The 18,343-nt window shown below is 31.2% G+C and overlaps 4 protein-coding genes and 1 long non-coding RNA gene across 5 annotated transcripts; 1 reads left to right on the top strand and 4 right to left on the bottom strand.

Moving 5' to 3' along the window:
* Positions 1-30: 30 nt before the first annotated feature.
* Positions 31-6,781, bottom strand: Etl1 (SWI/SNF-related, matrix-associated actin-dependent regulator of chromatin, subfamily a, containing DEAD/H box 1). The gene is made up of 12 exons (XM_018549315.1): positions 6,520-6,781; positions 5,982-6,163; positions 3,476-3,666; positions 3,171-3,399; positions 2,667-3,000; positions 2,319-2,593; positions 1,572-1,709; positions 1,160-1,483; positions 789-1,090; positions 497-709; positions 291-397; positions 31-230 (listed from the first exon to the last, which is right to left on the bottom strand). Exons 1-12 carry the CDS (start codon positions 6,614-6,616, stop codon positions 91-93), a joined length of 2,532 nt encoding a protein of 843 aa, XP_018404817.1. The 5' UTR covers positions 6,617-6,781; the 3' UTR covers positions 31-90.
* A 958-nt stretch (positions 6,782-7,739) lies between these two features.
* On the top strand, positions 7,740-10,288 carry LOC108782119 (glycerophosphodiester phosphodiesterase domain-containing protein 1). Its single transcript, XM_018550293.1, has 7 exons — positions 7,740-8,210; positions 8,309-8,351; positions 8,788-8,969; positions 9,042-9,262; positions 9,759-9,892; positions 9,975-10,089; positions 10,163-10,288. The coding sequence occupies exons 1-7, from the start codon at positions 8,087-8,089 to the stop codon at positions 10,286-10,288; spliced, it is 945 nt and encodes a 314-aa protein (XP_018405795.1). The 5' UTR covers positions 7,740-8,086.
* A 4,327-nt stretch (positions 10,289-14,615) lies between these two features.
* On the bottom strand, positions 14,616-15,028 carry LOC108782204 (uncharacterized). The gene has a single exon (XM_018550417.1). The coding sequence runs from the start codon at positions 15,016-15,018 to the stop codon at positions 14,668-14,670; it is 351 nt and encodes a 116-aa protein (XP_018405919.1). The 5' UTR covers positions 15,019-15,028; the 3' UTR covers positions 14,616-14,667.
* Positions 15,029-15,041: 13 nt separating this feature from the next.
* Positions 15,042-16,384, bottom strand: LOC108782199 (uncharacterized). Its single transcript, XR_001940979.1, has 3 exons — positions 15,799-16,384; positions 15,494-15,663; positions 15,042-15,100 (listed from the first exon to the last, which is right to left on the bottom strand). It is a non-coding gene; the product is annotated as an uncharacterized LOC108782199 (long non-coding RNA).
* A 667-nt stretch (positions 16,385-17,051) lies between these two features.
* On the bottom strand, positions 17,052-17,643 carry mago (mago, exon junction complex subunit). The gene has a single exon (XM_018550174.1). It carries the CDS (start codon positions 17,529-17,531, stop codon positions 17,091-17,093), a length of 441 nt encoding a protein of 146 aa, XP_018405676.1. The 5' UTR covers positions 17,532-17,643; the 3' UTR covers positions 17,052-17,090.
* Positions 17,644-18,343: the final 700 nt, after the last annotated feature.

The following is an 18,343-nucleotide window of genomic DNA, read 5'->3' as shown; positions in this document are numbered from 1 at the left end:
TTCATAATGATTTGATATAATTATCGTGAATTAAATTGGAGTATATATCAAAATTATAATTATTACAAATGGGAATTAAATTTCCCTTATTCATACTATTTCATCATTTTCCATAGCGTCAGTTCCTTTATTAGTATTTTTAATCGATGATAGAGATTTATTGTAACCATCCTGGCCAATGGTCATCTTTAATAATTTTAGAATGGACTTTTTATCCGCATTTTCATTTTCTGTAAGCGAAATGCATTTGAATTTTTGTACAATTATAAGATAAAATGTCGTATATTTACCTTCACCCCCAGTAATTTGTTGTTCAAGATGCAATTTTTCTTGCGTTATCTCATACATGCCTTCCTCTATTGTGCCTTCGCTTAATAATCTTATGATAGAAACAGATCTGCAAGAGAATTCCATATCTTGAATATATTCATTTTAATGAATGAGTTTAAGTAAAGTTTTATCTCGATTTAAAAATACGCTTAATGTTTATGCATACCTTGTTTGTCCCACACGATGGCATCGGTCTTCTGCTTGTTTGTCATTGTATGGATTAAAATCTATATCGTGTAATATAACTGTATCGGCAGCAGTTAAATTGATCCCTAAACCTCCGGCTTTTGTTGATAATAAAAATATGAATATACTTGGATCTTCTGTGTATTTATTTATAAGAGTCTGTCTCTCAGTCACAGGTGTACTGCCATCTAGTCTAATTTCAATATTAAATTCATTAGTTAAAATTAACCTGAGGTAGCATACAACCGTAACAATAATTGATTATAGCAAACCTTAAAAATGTATGTCCCCTAATAGCTAAATATTCTGCGAGTATATCTAATACCATAGTAAATTGGCTAAATATAAGCACCCTGTGACCATCAATTTTTAATTGTGGTAGTAACTTGTCCAATTCCTTTAATTTACCAGCTTCAGGAATAAGTTCCTGGGGCAAACCGAATCCGGCTACACTTTTGTATATACGGGTTAATTGATTTATTTGATAATCAGATGTCCAAATCAGGTCTTCAAAAACGTATTCTGGATTCTTTTGTTTGTAACTTGGTTCTTTCGCCAATCTACTTGCTATAACCTAATGATTGATAAATTGAATACCGATTAAAGAAAATACCAATAGAAAGACATTTCATAGATTGCATACCTTTAGTTTATCTTCATCGTAATGATCACGTACAAGAAGGGGATGATTAGCGAGTTTCCTCAACTGCATCATCATGCCAACACCATTTAAATCTGTAATTTCACTGGCCTCTGCTGAGAATTGAGCGAGTAACTTGTTATACATACTTTGCTGTTTTTCAATTAATGTACATCGTATTATTTCGTTTGTCTTCTGGGGTAAATCGCATAAAACTTCAACTTTAAGTCGTCGAAGAACAAACGGCCGCATAATTTCCTTTGCATTTTTAACTTGTTCTCTTTCAAAAAACGGTTGTTCTCCATTCTTCTTATCACTCAGTGCTTTCTGCAAAATTTATTCAGAATTATGAATAAATTACTTATATATATAAAATGATTAATACATTCTTAATAACAATATTTTAATGACTTACAGGATTTTTAGAGAATAAGCTTTTTAAATCGGCTTGTTTCCCAGCAAACAATGAAGGCATTACAAATATTAATAAAGACATTAATTCCAATAAATTATTTTGTAGAGGTGTACCAGTCAATAGAATTCGACGATTAGCCTAAAAAAAAAAAACAGATTTCGAGAATTTATTACAAGAAAATTTCTTACATTTTTATACAAACTAGGTCTGTCTTAAAAGTATCCGATCACTGTGTATATTTTGTCCTTGGCATCCTCTCTATTAAATAAGCATTCAATATTTAAAAAGGACTTTGAGAAGTACTCTCATCAAGCGACACGATCCGATAATTATTCAGTCGGCAATGATACGCAGTTGTGTGAACATTAAAAACTCCAAGCTTCGCATTTCATGATAACGCATCTGCTCATTCATCTCACCTTATTCAGGATTTTTTGACTAAACATGGCATTGTTTAACTTCGCCAACTCCCGTACTGTCCAGATATAGCCCCATATGCGACTTCTGATTATTTCCTAAGTTGAAATGCGATGCTCGGAGTTCTCGATACTTGTACAACTGCATACCATTGTTTACTAAACAAACAGCTAGTATTAGATTGTGCTTGGTGAGGATATTCCTCACGCTATTCCTTAAATACTGAATGCCTATTTTCTACATCACGCAAGGACAAAGATATACGTAGAAGTCAAAGACTTAGGGCAGACCTCATATAATGTATATAAATACATGATTATTAATACATACATTAATTCTAACAAGATTTTCGTATCTAACACTACTCATATTCTTGAGCATATGTGCCTCATCAAAGACTACATAGTTCAACGGCATAACGCGAAACAATCTACGCTCTTCTGGAGTACTACATATTAAATTGTATGTAGTTAATAAAATATCAACGTCATCAAGATCACCATTTCGCCAACCAATTCGCATTTCTTTCCTTTCATCTTGAGAACCGTAATACTGTACTACTTTTAAGTTAGGTGACCATCTTTCTAGCTCATCCATCCAATTTTCTATACCAGGTAAAAATGTTTGCATATTATAAAAACTCTGTGAAGCAAACATCTAATAACACAATATATTTACCCATAGTTGAACTGGGAACGACAATTAAATGAGGCCCGTCCTTTTCATTGAGAAGATCAACTTCTTTCAGATATGTCAAAAATGCTATCACTTGTACCGTTTTCCCTAAACCCATTTCGTCAGCTAATATACCATTTACATTCTGTGCATGTAAAACAGCAAGCCAATTTAGACCAACTATTTGATACGGAGCTAATGTTAGATTCGGTGATAATGTTTTTGGCTGTTGTGTTATGGATGATGCACCAGCAGCTACAGCTTTTTCCATGTTAGTTGACAAACGAAGGCATTTTTTCATAAGAAGTTCTACCGTATGACGTGTAGATAGTAATACCTTTTTATTAAAATAGGATTAATAATTATATATATGTATATATACCTTGTTATAAAAATTATGAAATATATTTTAAATTTAATGAAAACTAATCCTTTCCCTCAAATTCTAATAATTTTATAGAAGATATAAATATTATTAATTACATACGTTAATTTTTTCAAATTTACCTGAGCTGCATTCAATAATTCTGTATCTAAATATTTTGTATTTTGAAATTTATTCACTATGTCTCTCCAATCTTTAAATGGCCTTGCATCTATAATAGCTTGGGCTCTCTTTAGAGAACATTGGGACATTAGAAGTAGTTCCATAAGTAGAGCATTCTGCATAAATTCTAAAACTGCTTTTTTATCACTTGTGAGCTCATTAGATATCTCTACATCCGAATCATCATCACTATAAAATAATTACACATGTTTATATGGCGATTATATATTTAATTGTAAGAACAAATCGTTGCAAAATAACATACCTGTTAAATACTTTGTGTTTATAATCTTCCTCATCTGAATCAATATCTATATCCTCTTCTTCATTTAATTTTCTTCTTTTCATTTTAATAGTTTTTGCAGATGCCTTTAAACCTCTTTTCCTATTTTTTTTTAGTGTCTCCTCTGCCTCCTCGACATTCCAATTGGTACTTTTAAGTACTTCCTGTATATGCTAAAAAATGGTTACATCATTTTTTTAATTTTATTAAATACATAATCACAATATGTTTAGTCGAACCGAGTCGAACATTCAAGTAACAAGTGGACATTATATTTTGATAATATTAAATATTTTTATGAAAAAAATGACGATAAAATAACGACATATTAGATTTATAACGAAAATAAGGATATATTAAATTTATACACTCTAGCGATAAATAGTTGCAGCTTTGACACCCGTAACGGCTGAATAAAGCATCGCATCGGTCTGTATTCAGAATGCATTTTTACTGATAAAAGCGCGCTTTTATTTCTGAAATTCTATAGTATACGTAAACTATAGCATATTAGAACACTAACATCATTGGGTGCGTTCAGCGGACTCAACAGTCGAATCTGCTGAACGCGCCCATTGTGAGGCTGATATTTCATGTGTCGTACGACAAGGCTTTTCAAGCCTGTTTATTGGCTGTAAAACAGAGAGATTCTCCGATCTCTCTGTCCTATAGCCAATCAACGTGCTTGAAAAGCCTTGTCGTACGACACATGAAATATCGGGCTAAGCGTGTGTTCTGAGATCTATACATATCTATATATATATATCTCAAAACTATATATATATATATATATATATACAATATATATAGTTTTGGCCTCTGTCGATAATATTCAGTATGTACAAGTTTGGCTCCTGCAGACAGAACGCGGCAACGTTTGACGCGCGATGGAAGTTGGCACGATAACCAATCAACATCTTACCGGCGAGACGTTGATTGGCTATCGCGGCAACTTCCGCCGCACGGCAAACGTTTCCGTATTTTGTTTGCAGGAGCCATTTGTGTTTGTGACAATATAGTTGTTTACTACGAAGAAAATATCTTTCAACCAAATAAGTTTTAATTTGAAAAAAACTGCTGCTGAATCTCATCGAATACTTATTGAAGTTTATGGGGAACTCGCTTTATCGGAAACAACTTGCAAGGAATGGTTTCGACGATTTAAACTTGGTAATTTTGACATGAATGATTAAGAACGTCCAGGCCAGCAAAAAAAATTCGAAGATACAGAACTGCAAGCATTGATGGATGAAGATCCATGTCAAACACAAAATCAATTTGCAGAAACATTGAATGTTACTCAAACAGTCATTTCCAAGCGTTTATAAAAGCCATAGGAAAGGTATACAAGGAAAGAAGATGGATACCATATGAATTGAAAGAGAGAGAAAGAGAACATCGAAAGTCGAAAAACCATCTTTGAAATGTTGCTTGTCAGGCGAAAAAGAAAGAAGTTTTTACATCGAATTGTGACTTGCAGTGAAAAGTGGATTTATTTTGATAATCCCAAACGCCGAAAAACCATTTGCGATCCAGGCCAACCATCGACATCGACGCCAAGACGCAATATTTATGAGAAGGCCATGCTCTGTATTTGGTGAGATCAAAAGAGTGTAGTGTACCATGGATTGTTGAAATCTGGTCAAACAGTCACAGGAGATCTTTACCGAGAACAAATTATCCGTTTGAGCCGAGCATTGCACGAAAAACGACCAGAATATGAAACGAGACAGCATAAAGTGATCTTGCTTCATGACAACGCTCGACCTTACATCACAAAACGATCGTTAAGGAAACGTTAGGAGCACTTCGCTAGGAAGTGCTACCCCATGCGGATTATTCACCAGACTGTGCCTTTTTTCCGACTACCACTTGTTTCAGTCGATGGCAAACGCACTTGCAGAGGAACACTTCAACTCTTATGAAAACGTTGAAAAATGGGTCTCTAACTGGATAGTCTCTAAAGATGAGTCGTTCTTTCACCGTGGGATCCGCTTATAACCAGAAAGATAGGAAAAAGTCATATCTAACGATGGCCAATACTTTGATTAATAATTTTTCATTTGTTTTTAAAATAAAAACTTAATTTTTTAAAAAGCGTGTTTCAAGTTATAGACTTAATATAGGGTCTGTTTTTTGTTCCTGCACCGTGTGCACTAGTTTAGACAGTGGAGGAACAAAAAACAGACCCATAATGTCAGCTTGTTACTTTGGAAACTTTATCTTGAGTATTAGTAAGACAATAAAAAACATTCTTGTAAGAATACATAATATTTAAAAATTAATTATTTATTTTGTGAGTATTAAAATACTGTTTTTCAGTATTTTTAACACTTAAATCAAATAATTTTCAGTATTAAATTGAAGTTTTGCAAAGATTACATCCATATTTAGTAAAAGAGATATAAAAATTCAGGTAGTAATTATATTAATTAAAATGTTAGAGGTCTATAAGAAAAAAATACTTAGAAAATCTGAGGATACTTACTATTGCATCGTTATGTGGATACAAAGTTGTCAGGTACTTTAACTTATTCTCTTTACCTTTGGCATTACAGTCTGAACTTAGCTTAACTGAACTACCAACATCGCTATCACTATCTTCAATGCGATTTACAGGTTTACGACGCATATGTGTATCAGGAGCGACCAAATTACTGTCCTCGTCCGCTAAAATTAAAAATAAAATAAGATACATAATTCTCTTTCATTTGAGACAATACTTAAATAAGATTAGAATAATCACAAATTATATATCCCTTACGATATTAAGAATTTATGCATAATGAATTAAAAAATTTGTATCAATAGAATGCAAATTCGCAAATGGAATTGTTTCAAAATCAAAATTTGTATCAATTGATACGTCAAATCGCTAATAACTAAACGAACACATTCGCATAAACGCTACCCAAGTACTGTTCGCGAAAACAAAAAAAGCGAATACAACTGTCAAGGATATGCACGCCAATTACGCGCGTGCATCGATTGACGAGACAATAGTAAAAAGATGCGAGAGTTCTTACACAAGTTCATGGCCTTCGTTTGTTTTTTTTGAAAGCGGAATTGTCGTAAGATGCTGGAGCAACTCGTGTCTGTTTTGGGCGAGTTCGATTCGGACATCGCGTCAACCGTGCAAAGGACGCTGACAGGAATGCATTTTTCCAGAATAACTTTCAGAATCGTCTGCCAGGTGCATTCGGTGCGGCTCGCCGAGCGCGACGGGGTAGAACGTAGAAATCGGACTGTAGAGTGCGGTGCCGGCAGGCAACGCGAATAAAATTATGCCTGATTTCCACGCGAGATACTTTAAACCGTAATGTTCCTGATCTGAGGAATTATAACGGTACTGAAAATCTAATAAGAGGAGAAATAGTCATGCGCTTAAAATGACAAATAGGAGAAGTTCATGTTATTGTACGACAGAAAAGCAGGATTGAAAATTATAGCTAAAAAGATTTGTGTTTTAATTTAATTTACAATTCGTAATTGGCGCATACAAAGAAAATTATTCAGATATAAATTAACATCATACATATACAAAGTATAGAGATAAATTGTAGATAATACAATAATAATATTTTAAACAGCTGTGCAAATAACTTCTCGATGTGAGATATAATAGCACGCAGTATAAAATAGAAAGGCGTTTCGAATTATTTAAGCTGCATTTGAAAGCACTATTCGAGTGTCTCCGAATATCATTTTTTCTTTATTTTGCATATTAAACAAAGATAAAATGATATTCGAAGCTTCGAGTACCTAGGTACTCTCGGGTATAGTATTTTTAGACGCAACTTTAGTAATTAATTAATTATTTATAAAATAATATTTGATTGTTAACCAAAATGCTTAATTTGTTGTTAACACTTAAAACTGAACATAAATAGATTATAGATAATAATTCTATTTTAAGCAATTCTTCCGGTTGAACTAATCGCTGATTAATCAGTTTCGTCGAAGTCGCTCTTAAGTTAATCGGAGTTTTAAGCCCTGGAAGAAATATAATATACAATGTAGACGAAGTATGCTTTCCTTTTAGAGAACACACCTCGACACTAACGCCGTTCTTGTTGACATTTAACGAATGACAAAGATATACGGAACGATGTTTGTGTCGAGTGTTCTTTAAAAGGAGAGCACACAAAGATAGATAAGACACATTTATTTATATATAGTATGTATTAATCTCTTTCTCTTTTTAATTACTTTGCTCGGTTTTATCCTTCTCTCGTGCGTAGGGTCCCTTAATTAATCGAAATCGCCTGGAAAGAAGCCGTTCCTGTCATCGGTGACGTTTCTCGCAATCTCTCGCGGCGATTGATAGCAACGTCAGCTGATTGGCAGACGCGGGAAAATGAAACGGTGCACTCGCGGCTTCCGTGGCACGCCGCTCTCGAGTGCGCGTGATTCAGGGCCGGGCGATCACACACCTGCGCCGTCATCGTCTGTTTTCGCTTCCACCGTTTATTTGCATCAATCTCATCTATTTACCGTGAACAGTCGTTTTATCACACGAGACGCCGAGGGGCACCGTTATGTTGAACGACGGATAAAGTGTATCGCGTAGCACGGGTATCAAGGGAAGCAAGGATGTTGCTGTACACGTTGATCGGTGGCTACATGCTGACTTCGGTGATACTGTTCAAGTACCCCACCCTGCTGCACAAAAAGAAGAAGGTGAAGTTTTTGTGTCAGCACATCAGCCATCGGGGCGGTGAGTTACCCTTGCGCTTTTCTCCCTTTGTTTACCATCCGCGGATTCGCGGGCGCAAATCTTAATTAATTTACTTCGACGTGTGAATCTCGTTTTAGGTGCCGGCGAGAGTTACGAAAATACAATGTGCGCGTTCAAACGGTTAGTGCAAATATTGTTTACTCCCCTTTGTCTAATAATAATTCAGAATAATTCAGAAAATATATAAATTATTAATTTCTAATGTTATGCAATTTATTTATTTATTTTAAGTTAATATTATTTTATTTATTTGAAGTAAGAAACGAACATTAAAATGTTCATATTAATTTATATATAACTCATAGAAAAACAGAACAAATGTGTCTAATAACATCAAATATAATATTTGATATATTTGAATTTAAGTATGTTAATATATACATTATGAATCATTCATTGAAGTAAAATATTTTTTTGACTATCTTGATATTTATTTGACTATTATATCTGCTGATTAATATTTATGATTGCAAGTAGAGTTAGCTAAAATTATATTACCATTATCATGTTTTATCAATTGTGTACTTAAGTGACATTAATATCTTTACAATTGCAGAGCGGTGGCTATTGGAACACAAATGTTGGAATTAGATTGTCATCTTACAAGAGATGACGAAGTAGTAGTCTCTCATGATCAGAATCTTTTACGCAGTACTGGTATAGATAAAAATATCTCCGAATTGGATTATAAGGATTTACCACTCTTAAAACAACGTTTACCAATTGATTTTGATCCAGGTATCGCTATTTATTATTTTAAGAAATGACACCACTTACGAACAAAATTATTTAAGAACTATAGTTGAACAGATGTGGAATATGTCGGTTCGGCGAAAGAAGAGGATCGACGATTTGCATTGTTACGAGAAGTCTTTGAAGCATTCCCCAATATCCCCATTAATATTGATATTAAGATCAATAATGATCGGCTTATATCGAAAGTTTCTGATCTTATAAAAGAATTTAATAGAGAAGAATATACAGTTTGGGGGAATTTCAGTGATGAAGTCACACAGAAATGTTATAGAATGGTACGTTAATATGTATTAAGTTTCTATAAGAATCAAATTAATACATTTTGAAAGAACTGGAACTTCGTAAAAATGGTAGTAATTTTGAAATTGAATTGTTAAAATTTTTGTTCTATTGAATGTTAATATTATTTAAATGGCTATATATAGAATGGATACTAAGTATTCTAAAAGATTATAAAGCATGATTCCTCACATTTATATGACCATATGTCCAAAAATTTCGAAAATTACTCGAGTTATTTTGATGAAATTTTGTACATGTTGAAAATTTTATCAAAATGCCTTAAATAATTAAAATAATTTTGAAAGAAAAAATGAAATTTTTCTTCAACTTTGACATCCTGATTTTTTGAAATTACGCCATTTCAGATGTAAGATTATATGAATTTTACGAAATTCTCGTCTTGAATTTGTGTGAAGAAGAGAATTATGTGGCCTCTTTTATAATATATATTAGTATTGTTAATTTTAATAATTTTGATTTTTATTGCAGAATCCAAATGTAAATTTACTATTTTCAATGCAACGTGTAGCAATGTTGATACTTCTCATGTATACTGGCTTGTTACCATTCGTACCACTAAAGGAAACGCACCTTGAAATTTTCTTGCCTTCAATTTATTTACGGTAATATAATTATGTCTTTGTAATTACAATGGATTTACGAAAAAAAACATTTCTTGTAAAAATGTTCATTTGATTTTAGAAGAAAAGGAGGTCCGAGTCCGACATTTTTACCACTGGAAAAGTTGGTAGTACGTACAATTAATGTGCTGTTAGTGAGGCCGTGTTTATTTAATCATTTAAGAGCACGAGGTATACATGTAAGTATATATAATATATTACATTTGATTATCTGATTGATTTTTACTATCGTTGGCTTATATCTTTTTGTAGGTCTATTTTTGGGTCTTGAATAAAGATGAAGAATTCGAAAAAGCATTTAATTTGGGAGCAACTGGTGTAATGACAGATTATCCAACAAGATTAAAATTATTTTTAAAGAAACGTACAATAGAATGAAATACTAGGTAGATTTCTAAAGAGATCATTTTTAAAGAGATTCACATCAGGTAACAAATTATTGAAAAAATTCGCGGAGTTATTTATGTCTGAGAAGAGATATCTGCCATGATAAGCCAGAAGATATATAAGAATAAACAAAGTAGTATATTTTTTATAAGCAAAGCAAAACTATTTGCTTACGTTCTGTGTATAAATGCCAATTTTGCCACAATTTTGACAGTTCGTACAAATTAATTCATTAGCGAAATTGCATATACAGTATGCACTGTATATGTGTGTGTTGTATACAATAGTTTATTATATTATTATTACATTAATGCGGGTATCCATTCACGGAATAAGATTGCTCTGGCCTCGTAAATCTTCCATTTATTAATCTTCATTTTTTGCTTCATCGAAAAATATAGAATGTCTCGAGTTAAGGAATCAAAATACAATATAGTAAGAAAAATTTCGAAAAAAGTAAATTAAAAAAATTTTATCACTTTTCGTTCTAATAGTTTTTGAGATATAATGGTTTGAAACAATTACAGATTATAGTTAAACAGTTTGATTGTAATTGGCCATTTTTTAATTTATATCTCAAAAACTACTATTTGGAACAAATGTTTTTAAAAAAATGATTGTTTCCTTTTTTCAAAAATTTTCTTGCTGTAATATTTTGATTCACGAATTTTGGAACACCATATATATCCAAGAAGCTTTTTTGCTTTTAATTTAATTGCAATCAGATTAAAAGTAAAAAAGCCTATCGGATATATATGGTGTTTCAAAATTCGTGAATCAATTATTGATTCACTAATATTCTAATTATCACATCAGTATTCGATGATTCTTCGTGAAACTGGGCTGATAAATAATATCTGTGCAGTTAGCGATTTATTCTAATATAGCAATTTTTATATAATATATAATTGTAATGTGTATTTCTCTAATTTGCTGTTAGAATCTATTCGCGGTCTCAGATTTTATATATTATTTTTAATTACGGGATAAGCATACTTTACCTTTATATAATACCTAAAAACGAATATTCTTCAACAATATTCATTTCTCTTATTGCAACTTTTTATTTATAATATTCTTCTACACGTAGATTTATTGTAAGAAATTTGCACATTTTAATAAAGCCTGCATGCATATCCCAGTTTTTGGTACAAAATATCTATTGATTACTATATCTCTCTGGGGCCAGCGTTAACTTAGTCCAACATTCAAACGCTTCGAATAATACATATAGTCTGATCTATATATGATGCATTTGTTGAATAAGTTTTAATCTTCATAGATTTGTGGAGAGAAGACATTTTATTATTGTGAAAAGAGAAAACTCGATCTACGCAGATCGTGATATGTCCTTAGTATACATTGGTGTGATATAAGGAATTTCCTTATCGTGAAAAATGAATGTGATAAAAGTCTGTGTCAGTCTCATAATATTGAGAAAGTGTGAAATCGATAAACTATCAGGGCTAGACTGAAAACTCTAGAATTGAATAAAGAAATAAATTTGTGTGCAAATATTGTATTTGGCGTATGATATTTATACGGTATTACGAGATAGTTACGGCATGATAACCAGTATTAATATCTTATAACAACTTAATATATGTGGGACATACTTCACAGGAGTCATCATTCTTCAACATTACATCCATCCCTGAAGCATATCCTACATATTAAATTACATCATGTATTTGCATACAGAGTATTTTACAATTAATATAACTCAATTGTCTATGAATATCTATATGTTAAATATATGTACTTTTTTAATCTTTTGAACGTAGAAACAATATACCAAGTAACTAAACAAATATTATGTTAATGATATATTTAACTGCAGCTCACACGTTTATAAAAAATGTAACAATATAAAATCTTTTCTAACTTATTATACGTATATTATATATAATTTATATTTAGGTGGTTTTATATATAAAAGATCTATGTGTATATGTGCCATTGTATATGTATACAATATACATATTCAGATAAAAGTATAACAATGTAAGATTACCAAAGAAACATGGAAAATATCAATATTTATGGTTATAAAAAATAAGAAAGATTATATATGCTGTCTTATGGGACGGTTATAGAATTTATGTGATGTACATTGTTTTTATTGAACATGTTTATATAATCTCAATTTATGAAAGCTACTTTTAATGATACATAATTATAATCTTAATTTACCAAAGAATTTTAGCATTTTGACATATTATAATAGTATAAGTATCCTTTTATTTAGATATATTATTAAGAAACATAATTATTTATTATAAAACTTTTCTTGTTCCATTTAAATGTTACTGATGAAGAAGAATAAGAAATAAAGTAACTTATATAGACTAAATATATACTTTAAGGATTATTGAATTTACAAAATTTATACACATATGTATGTTTTAAAAAGAAAAATTATGTTCTGTATGTTTGAATAGATTGTCTATTTGACTATAAGTGTACTTCAGGAAGGAAGGATTAAATAAATAACATACCAAGTTTTGTTAAGATTACTTGCTGCTCCTATATTAAATAATCAAAGTCTTATAATGTATAATTAATATTGAACATGTTTTACAATGAATATTAAGTATAGAAAAATAAATGCAACTATGTACAAATTCAATGTACCTTTGTATTTGAAATTAACTTTTGTGTATTTGTAAAGCACAAAGTTTATATAATATAAGTTTTCATTCTATAATAAATAATTGTTCCTTTACCCACATAAAAATAAATTACAAATCTCGCGTGTGTGGTAGGGAACTTAATTATATCTATTCATTTCTAATTTTTATTTGTTTCATTTTTCGAGTTTCTAAAATTTGTTCCTTTATAACGAAAGATGAACAGTTAAATTACAATCAGATCTAAAATATATATGAAAATATCTTCAACATTTGTATTTTATGTTACAGTATCTTTTTGTACTTGTAATTAATTAACTCTAATAAATGCTACATGAGAAAATATAAAAAAAATATTCGAATCTATTTTATATATATATATGAAATATTATTTGATACATTTATATAAAATGCATTATATATTGACTATTTATAAATGAAAGTATATAATTATACAAATAATATACATATAATATATATTTGATATTTTTATATGTAAATAAATATATATATATATATATGTTACGCACGAGCACGTAACGTTCGAACTAATTGCTCATGAGTCTTAGGATGTTTAGAACACAAAAATTTATTAATTAGTGAACTGACAGTATAATTGTAACACAAAGTAACACTACGAAAAGAATTCATGTTCAATTCGAAGTCTAAACATCAAAAACAAAAAACAACCGCGCTTCTTTTCTCAATGTTCTCGTTCGCGAGCTCGACAAAATTCTGTGGCACGAAGGCAATGCTTCAAGCGAACACAGTGTGGACGCAACAATACTATAATATAGTATATACATATATATATATATATATAATACATATACTTATGCAATATATATATTTACGTTCACATATATATAATTATTTTTGTCAATATTTTTTTTATATCATATAAATTATAAAATATATCTAAAACTCATTATTCTAAAGTCGTAGAGAGACGTAATTGCTTAAAGATATTTATTAATATAATGCAAGAAACATTTGTATATTACTGCTTATTAATTTCAATACACTCCCAGATTTGTCAATTTATGTAAAAATGAATATATAATGCACATATTTTGCATAGAAATGAGTCTACTGTTGTAAACACTTTCAGCACTTCCATGCATCATATTTGTACATTATTTATATAAAAATCCTCGAAAACTATAGTTTTCGATTATTTTCAAAAGCAAAATATGCTTCGCCCTGTATTGTAATACTGTGGAAATTTACGAAAATATGTAAAGTGTCCTTATAAAATTCTAGAAAAAAAGTTATCAGTCGAAAAGCGATTTGCCATAGAAAGTGCTTATATCTATAACAGCGAGTGGACTCGTTTCTATGCAAAACACATGTCCCACGTTTATTGTTTATAGAGACATTAATAAATTTGAGGGTGTGCTATATTGTATGGGGATGAGCAATATTGTATGTGATGTAAGATTAAACGCTTCTTATTACTGAATATCAGTTGATAGATAAGAACTGATTGTATGTATAAAATAATCTCTTGATATTTATGAGTCAATTAGGCAAGCATTTGTTAGATTTTAGGCAAGATTTTTGTAACATATTCCAATAAAATGTTTGTTCGTTTTTTTTTTAATTAACTCATTTTTCATTAATGAGAAATTACACTTTACGTAGATGTCATAGATTTCTGTGTACAATAGGGGTACACTTCTATTTAAAATATCAAATTTACAGATCTTGTGTTTAGAAATATCACAGATATATCGGTATTTACATGGATTCTTTAAGTGCACCTGTTTTGGGTTGCTCCTCTGTACATTTGCACTTATGATATAAAAAACTCTCTGAAAATTCTGTACTATCTGCTGGGATCGTTCGATATTTAAAAACGTTGCCAAAGCAGTAGCGGCATCGTTTATCAGAGGGAGGATGTGAATCGTCATAGTGCTTTCTTATGGCATTCCAGTTTCCCAAGATATCTTGATTGCATTCTTCACAACGAAGATGCATTTGCTGAAATCTTTGATGAACCGAGTCCGTGACAAAACGATCCTCACCTTCTTTCAAATCTTGCATATTGACTGACATCTTGAATCTATGATCCAAATCAGTAACTGACATCGTGTATTTACGATCATTAACTGATATCTTGAATGATCCAAATCATTCAGTTAATAAAATGTCTAGTATAAAAGAATTCTATCTGTAATGTTCAAAATTTATTACATTACTCAATGAAAAATTTGGGACAATAAACTTTGTCAAGAAAAATATTCCCAACAAAAATTGTTTTAAATTTAACTCTTAGTACATACAATAATTTTTTGGTATATACAATTGGATTAATCATCACTTTTACAAGTATAAAATTATAAGGTGATTTCTATATTTACTTTAAACTCTTTTCACAAAAAATATTTATAGTTGTGTATTTAAAAAAAAGGAAAGAATAGAATCCATTATTTATCTAAGTGCTCCTTGGATTTCAAAGAAAAGAAATGCAAGAACACGAATGATTCAGTTGTGTGTACTAAGGATTCAGCTGTTGACACAAGACTTTTAAGCTTTTTCAATACAAATAAATAATTTTAATTACCAGTTTTCCTCGATAAAGATACAATTCTAAGGGTCTCAAATTTTCTTTCTTCTGTCCACTTTCACTCGAAGCGTGACGAATTATTACATTAAGCTTAGGTACCGCATGCCAGATTGTATCCAAATAATAGCAAGTGATGTATTCTTATGTGATGTATTTCGTTCCAATATCTGCAACCGTCATTCTTTTGTTCTAATTATATTGCATAATTATTTTATATATGTGTACATACATATATAGATATATACATATATAATATAGACAAATTTTGTTAATTCTACAATTGTCCCCCCCCCCCTACGAACCAATTCTTGAAGTGAGTGGCCTTAAACACGTACATACAGCGTCTTATTCTTCTTCTTATTAAAAAATGACCCAGGTTATGGAGAAAAATACGTACATCATCGATACGGCCAGTATTGGCCAGTATCGAAAATGGCCACTGTGTAATGACGGTCGGCGAGTCTCGTAAATGACGTCTGGAGTATCGAAAGTAAAGTGGGGGGGATAAAGCCAGAGGTAGATCAATAAAGAAGGGCAGTGGGCACGCGAAAAACGAGTCCAGTCAAGGAAGTTTTAAATTCTTAAGTCATTGGACTCAAGGCAAGAAGTAAACGACAAAGCTTGGGAGGTTGTTTTTTAAGGAGAGAAAAAATGTCATTCGGAGTGAAAGATAAATTTAGAGGAGTGGTTATTACAGAAAGTAATTAGGTGATTAGCTTTGTAAGAAGTTATGGAACAGTAAAAAATTAATATCCTAATTAGGGTCGCCACAATATTTCAAAGCGTCACCTATATGTCAGTCGCTTTCCCTCAATTGTCACATCAGGTTAGGTCTCGAGCTCGATATGGGCTACGTCGGCTGTATTCAGATTCCCACCCGAGTGCCAACCCAGATATCATTCTATCCTTACTGTTTACCGAATGTTAAATAAGGATGACATAACATTCGGGTGGAAATGTGAACACGTCTCTGGAGTTTATGAAATTTTTTTCATTTATTTAACACAAATCGATACAAACATCATTCTATCTGTCTTAACATTCAGAGAGTAACAAAGATAGAACAACACTTTTGTCAATTTATCAAATAGATAATGCCTAGTAAGGTAAATGTACTTAAGTGAATGTACATAATTAAATTACTGGACAAAATAACAAAAAATTTTAATTTTAAGCTTTTAACGGTATGTGTAATTCTGTATTTCTATAATAAAACTATATTTAAAAATTGGAAAAAGTAAAGGCACTTTAGACCTGGATCAAATACTTTGAAAATTACAAAAGAGAATACATTCACTAAAACATTTATATTATTCATTGGTCAACAGTTAGTGAATTTATTCACTTTTGTAATTTTTACTTCGTTCTACAATACACAAATAATCCTTGTACATACACCTGATATATTCTTTAAAGGTTATAATTCACAAAAAGATGAATGTAATTTAATTTCTCTTCCAAGATCACCTGTTCATCAACTTTTGTGAATGAGTGAAGTAAGCACAAACAAGTACACAAATAATTACATATATTTTATTAAAATAGAGAAGCAAGGGGGTTATACAGAAGTCTTTGGATAAAACATGAGCGTCATTTATATGGGCTTAATCTTGAAGTGTAGTCCTATCAAAGAAAACACCAAGCATTTGAGATCCTGCACGAGATAGTAGAAACACCGTAAACCCTCCGGGTCCCGCGACTGATTCACGTCCAGGAGGGAGCCAGTCTTGGAGGTGGTGAACGATATGTGCTCGTCGCCGATGACGATCTCCAGTTCCTGGCGACCTACACGGTCGGGCTGTGGCCAGAGCGAGTCGTCTTCCTGCATGATCTCCGAGTCCTGGATAATGCGTTTAAGTTCCTCCATCACGCACTGGTGCACATATGCCTCCTTCCGAATCATCGTGTCGTTCTTGTAGTTGGAATTGTTGGCATAGCGCAACTTGCCGTCCGGCCGGAACTCGAATTCCAGGAATTCGTGCCCAAACTTGCCCTTGTGGCCGACGTAATAGCGTATGTAAAAGTCGGTCGACATTCTCACTGCTGGTTATCGTTCAGTATAATTATAATCAGTAACGGTCAACTGTTTATATGACACGAGACGTTCTACAACTGTCTACAACGTTTTAACAATGGCTTCTCTAGTAATCAACATCCGCCATTGGCAAACTTAAGCGAACATTAAGCCGACTTTTCATGTGGCGAACTGTCTAAGCTATTCGATATTATTGGAATTAATTTCGATATATCGATTGACTCGCCATTGGTTATTATAGGACTAACATAATGACGTCATATAAAATTGTATATGTTATATAAATTATATTTATTTATATAAAAATTATTACATATATAAGTTTGAAAATTCGGAATTCAAGGTGAACTACACCAGTATTTTTTAACAAAATGATAAGATGAAATAGTTACACATTTTTTTATAAATATATTTATGTGTGTGAAAGTAATACAAAAAGTTTACGATTTAGAATTTGAATCGAAAAATATTTTAATGTAAGAAGTAAACATATTTTTAAAAATAATTAAAATATAAAACATGAGAGAACTTTAATTTATTTAAACTAAAATTGTATTGCTAAATATAAATGTATATAAATATAAATATATTAACTTTATTAAATTATTGCATATATTTTATATGAAAACAAATTTCGAATTCCTGCAGATTCTTTTTACAGAGATCTCCGATACATCTTTAATTGCCGATTAATTCAAGACTTTTGTTTATTTCTGCTAATCTAGATTAAACAAAATTGCTCATAATCAAATTTTCAGTTAAAAATTGTTGATCTAATTATTTTAATGTATCAAACAATAAAAAATTAATTA

This window comes from Cyphomyrmex costatus, unplaced genomic scaffold (assembly GCF_001594065.2).
Source record: "Cyphomyrmex costatus isolate MS0001 unplaced genomic scaffold, Ccosl1.0 scaffold123, whole genome shotgun sequence".
In the NCBI taxonomy this organism is placed as follows: domain Eukaryota; kingdom Metazoa; phylum Arthropoda; class Insecta; order Hymenoptera; family Formicidae; genus Cyphomyrmex; species Cyphomyrmex costatus.
The sequence above is the reverse complement of the archived record's forward strand: the minus strand, read 5'-3'. Positions and strand labels throughout refer to the sequence as shown.

Excerpts from the sequence above, each read along its gene's own strand:
- Etl1 (XM_018549315.1), bottom strand. The coding sequence starts at position 6,616 with ATGTCCGAATCGAACTCGCCCAAAACAGACACGAGTTGCTCCAGCATC. Across the intron at positions 3,400-3,475 it reads AAACACAAAGTATTTAACAG|TGATGATGATTCGGATGTAG; the intron begins GTATGTTATTTT and ends ATTATTTTATAG. Across the intron at positions 231-290 it reads ACAAATTACTGGGGGTGAAG|AAAATGAAAATGCGGATAAA; the intron begins GTAAATATACGA and ends TTTCGCTTACAG.
- LOC108782119 (XM_018550293.1), top strand. The coding sequence starts at position 8,087 with ATGTTGCTGTACACGTTGATCGGTGGCTACATGCTGACTTCGGTGATA. Across the intron at positions 8,211-8,308 it reads GCACATCAGCCATCGGGGCG|GTGCCGGCGAGAGTTACGAA; the intron begins GTGAGTTACCCT and ends ATCTCGTTTTAG. Across the intron at positions 8,970-9,041 it reads ACCAATTGATTTTGATCCAG|ATGTGGAATATGTCGGTTCG; the intron begins GTATCGCTATTT and ends ATAGTTGAACAG.
- LOC108782204 (XM_018550417.1), bottom strand. The coding sequence starts at position 15,018 with ATGTCAGTTACTGATTTGGATCATAGATTCAAGATGTCAGTCAATATG.
- mago (XM_018550174.1), bottom strand. The coding sequence starts at position 17,531 with ATGTCGACCGACTTTTACATACGCTATTACGTCGGCCACAAGGGCAAG.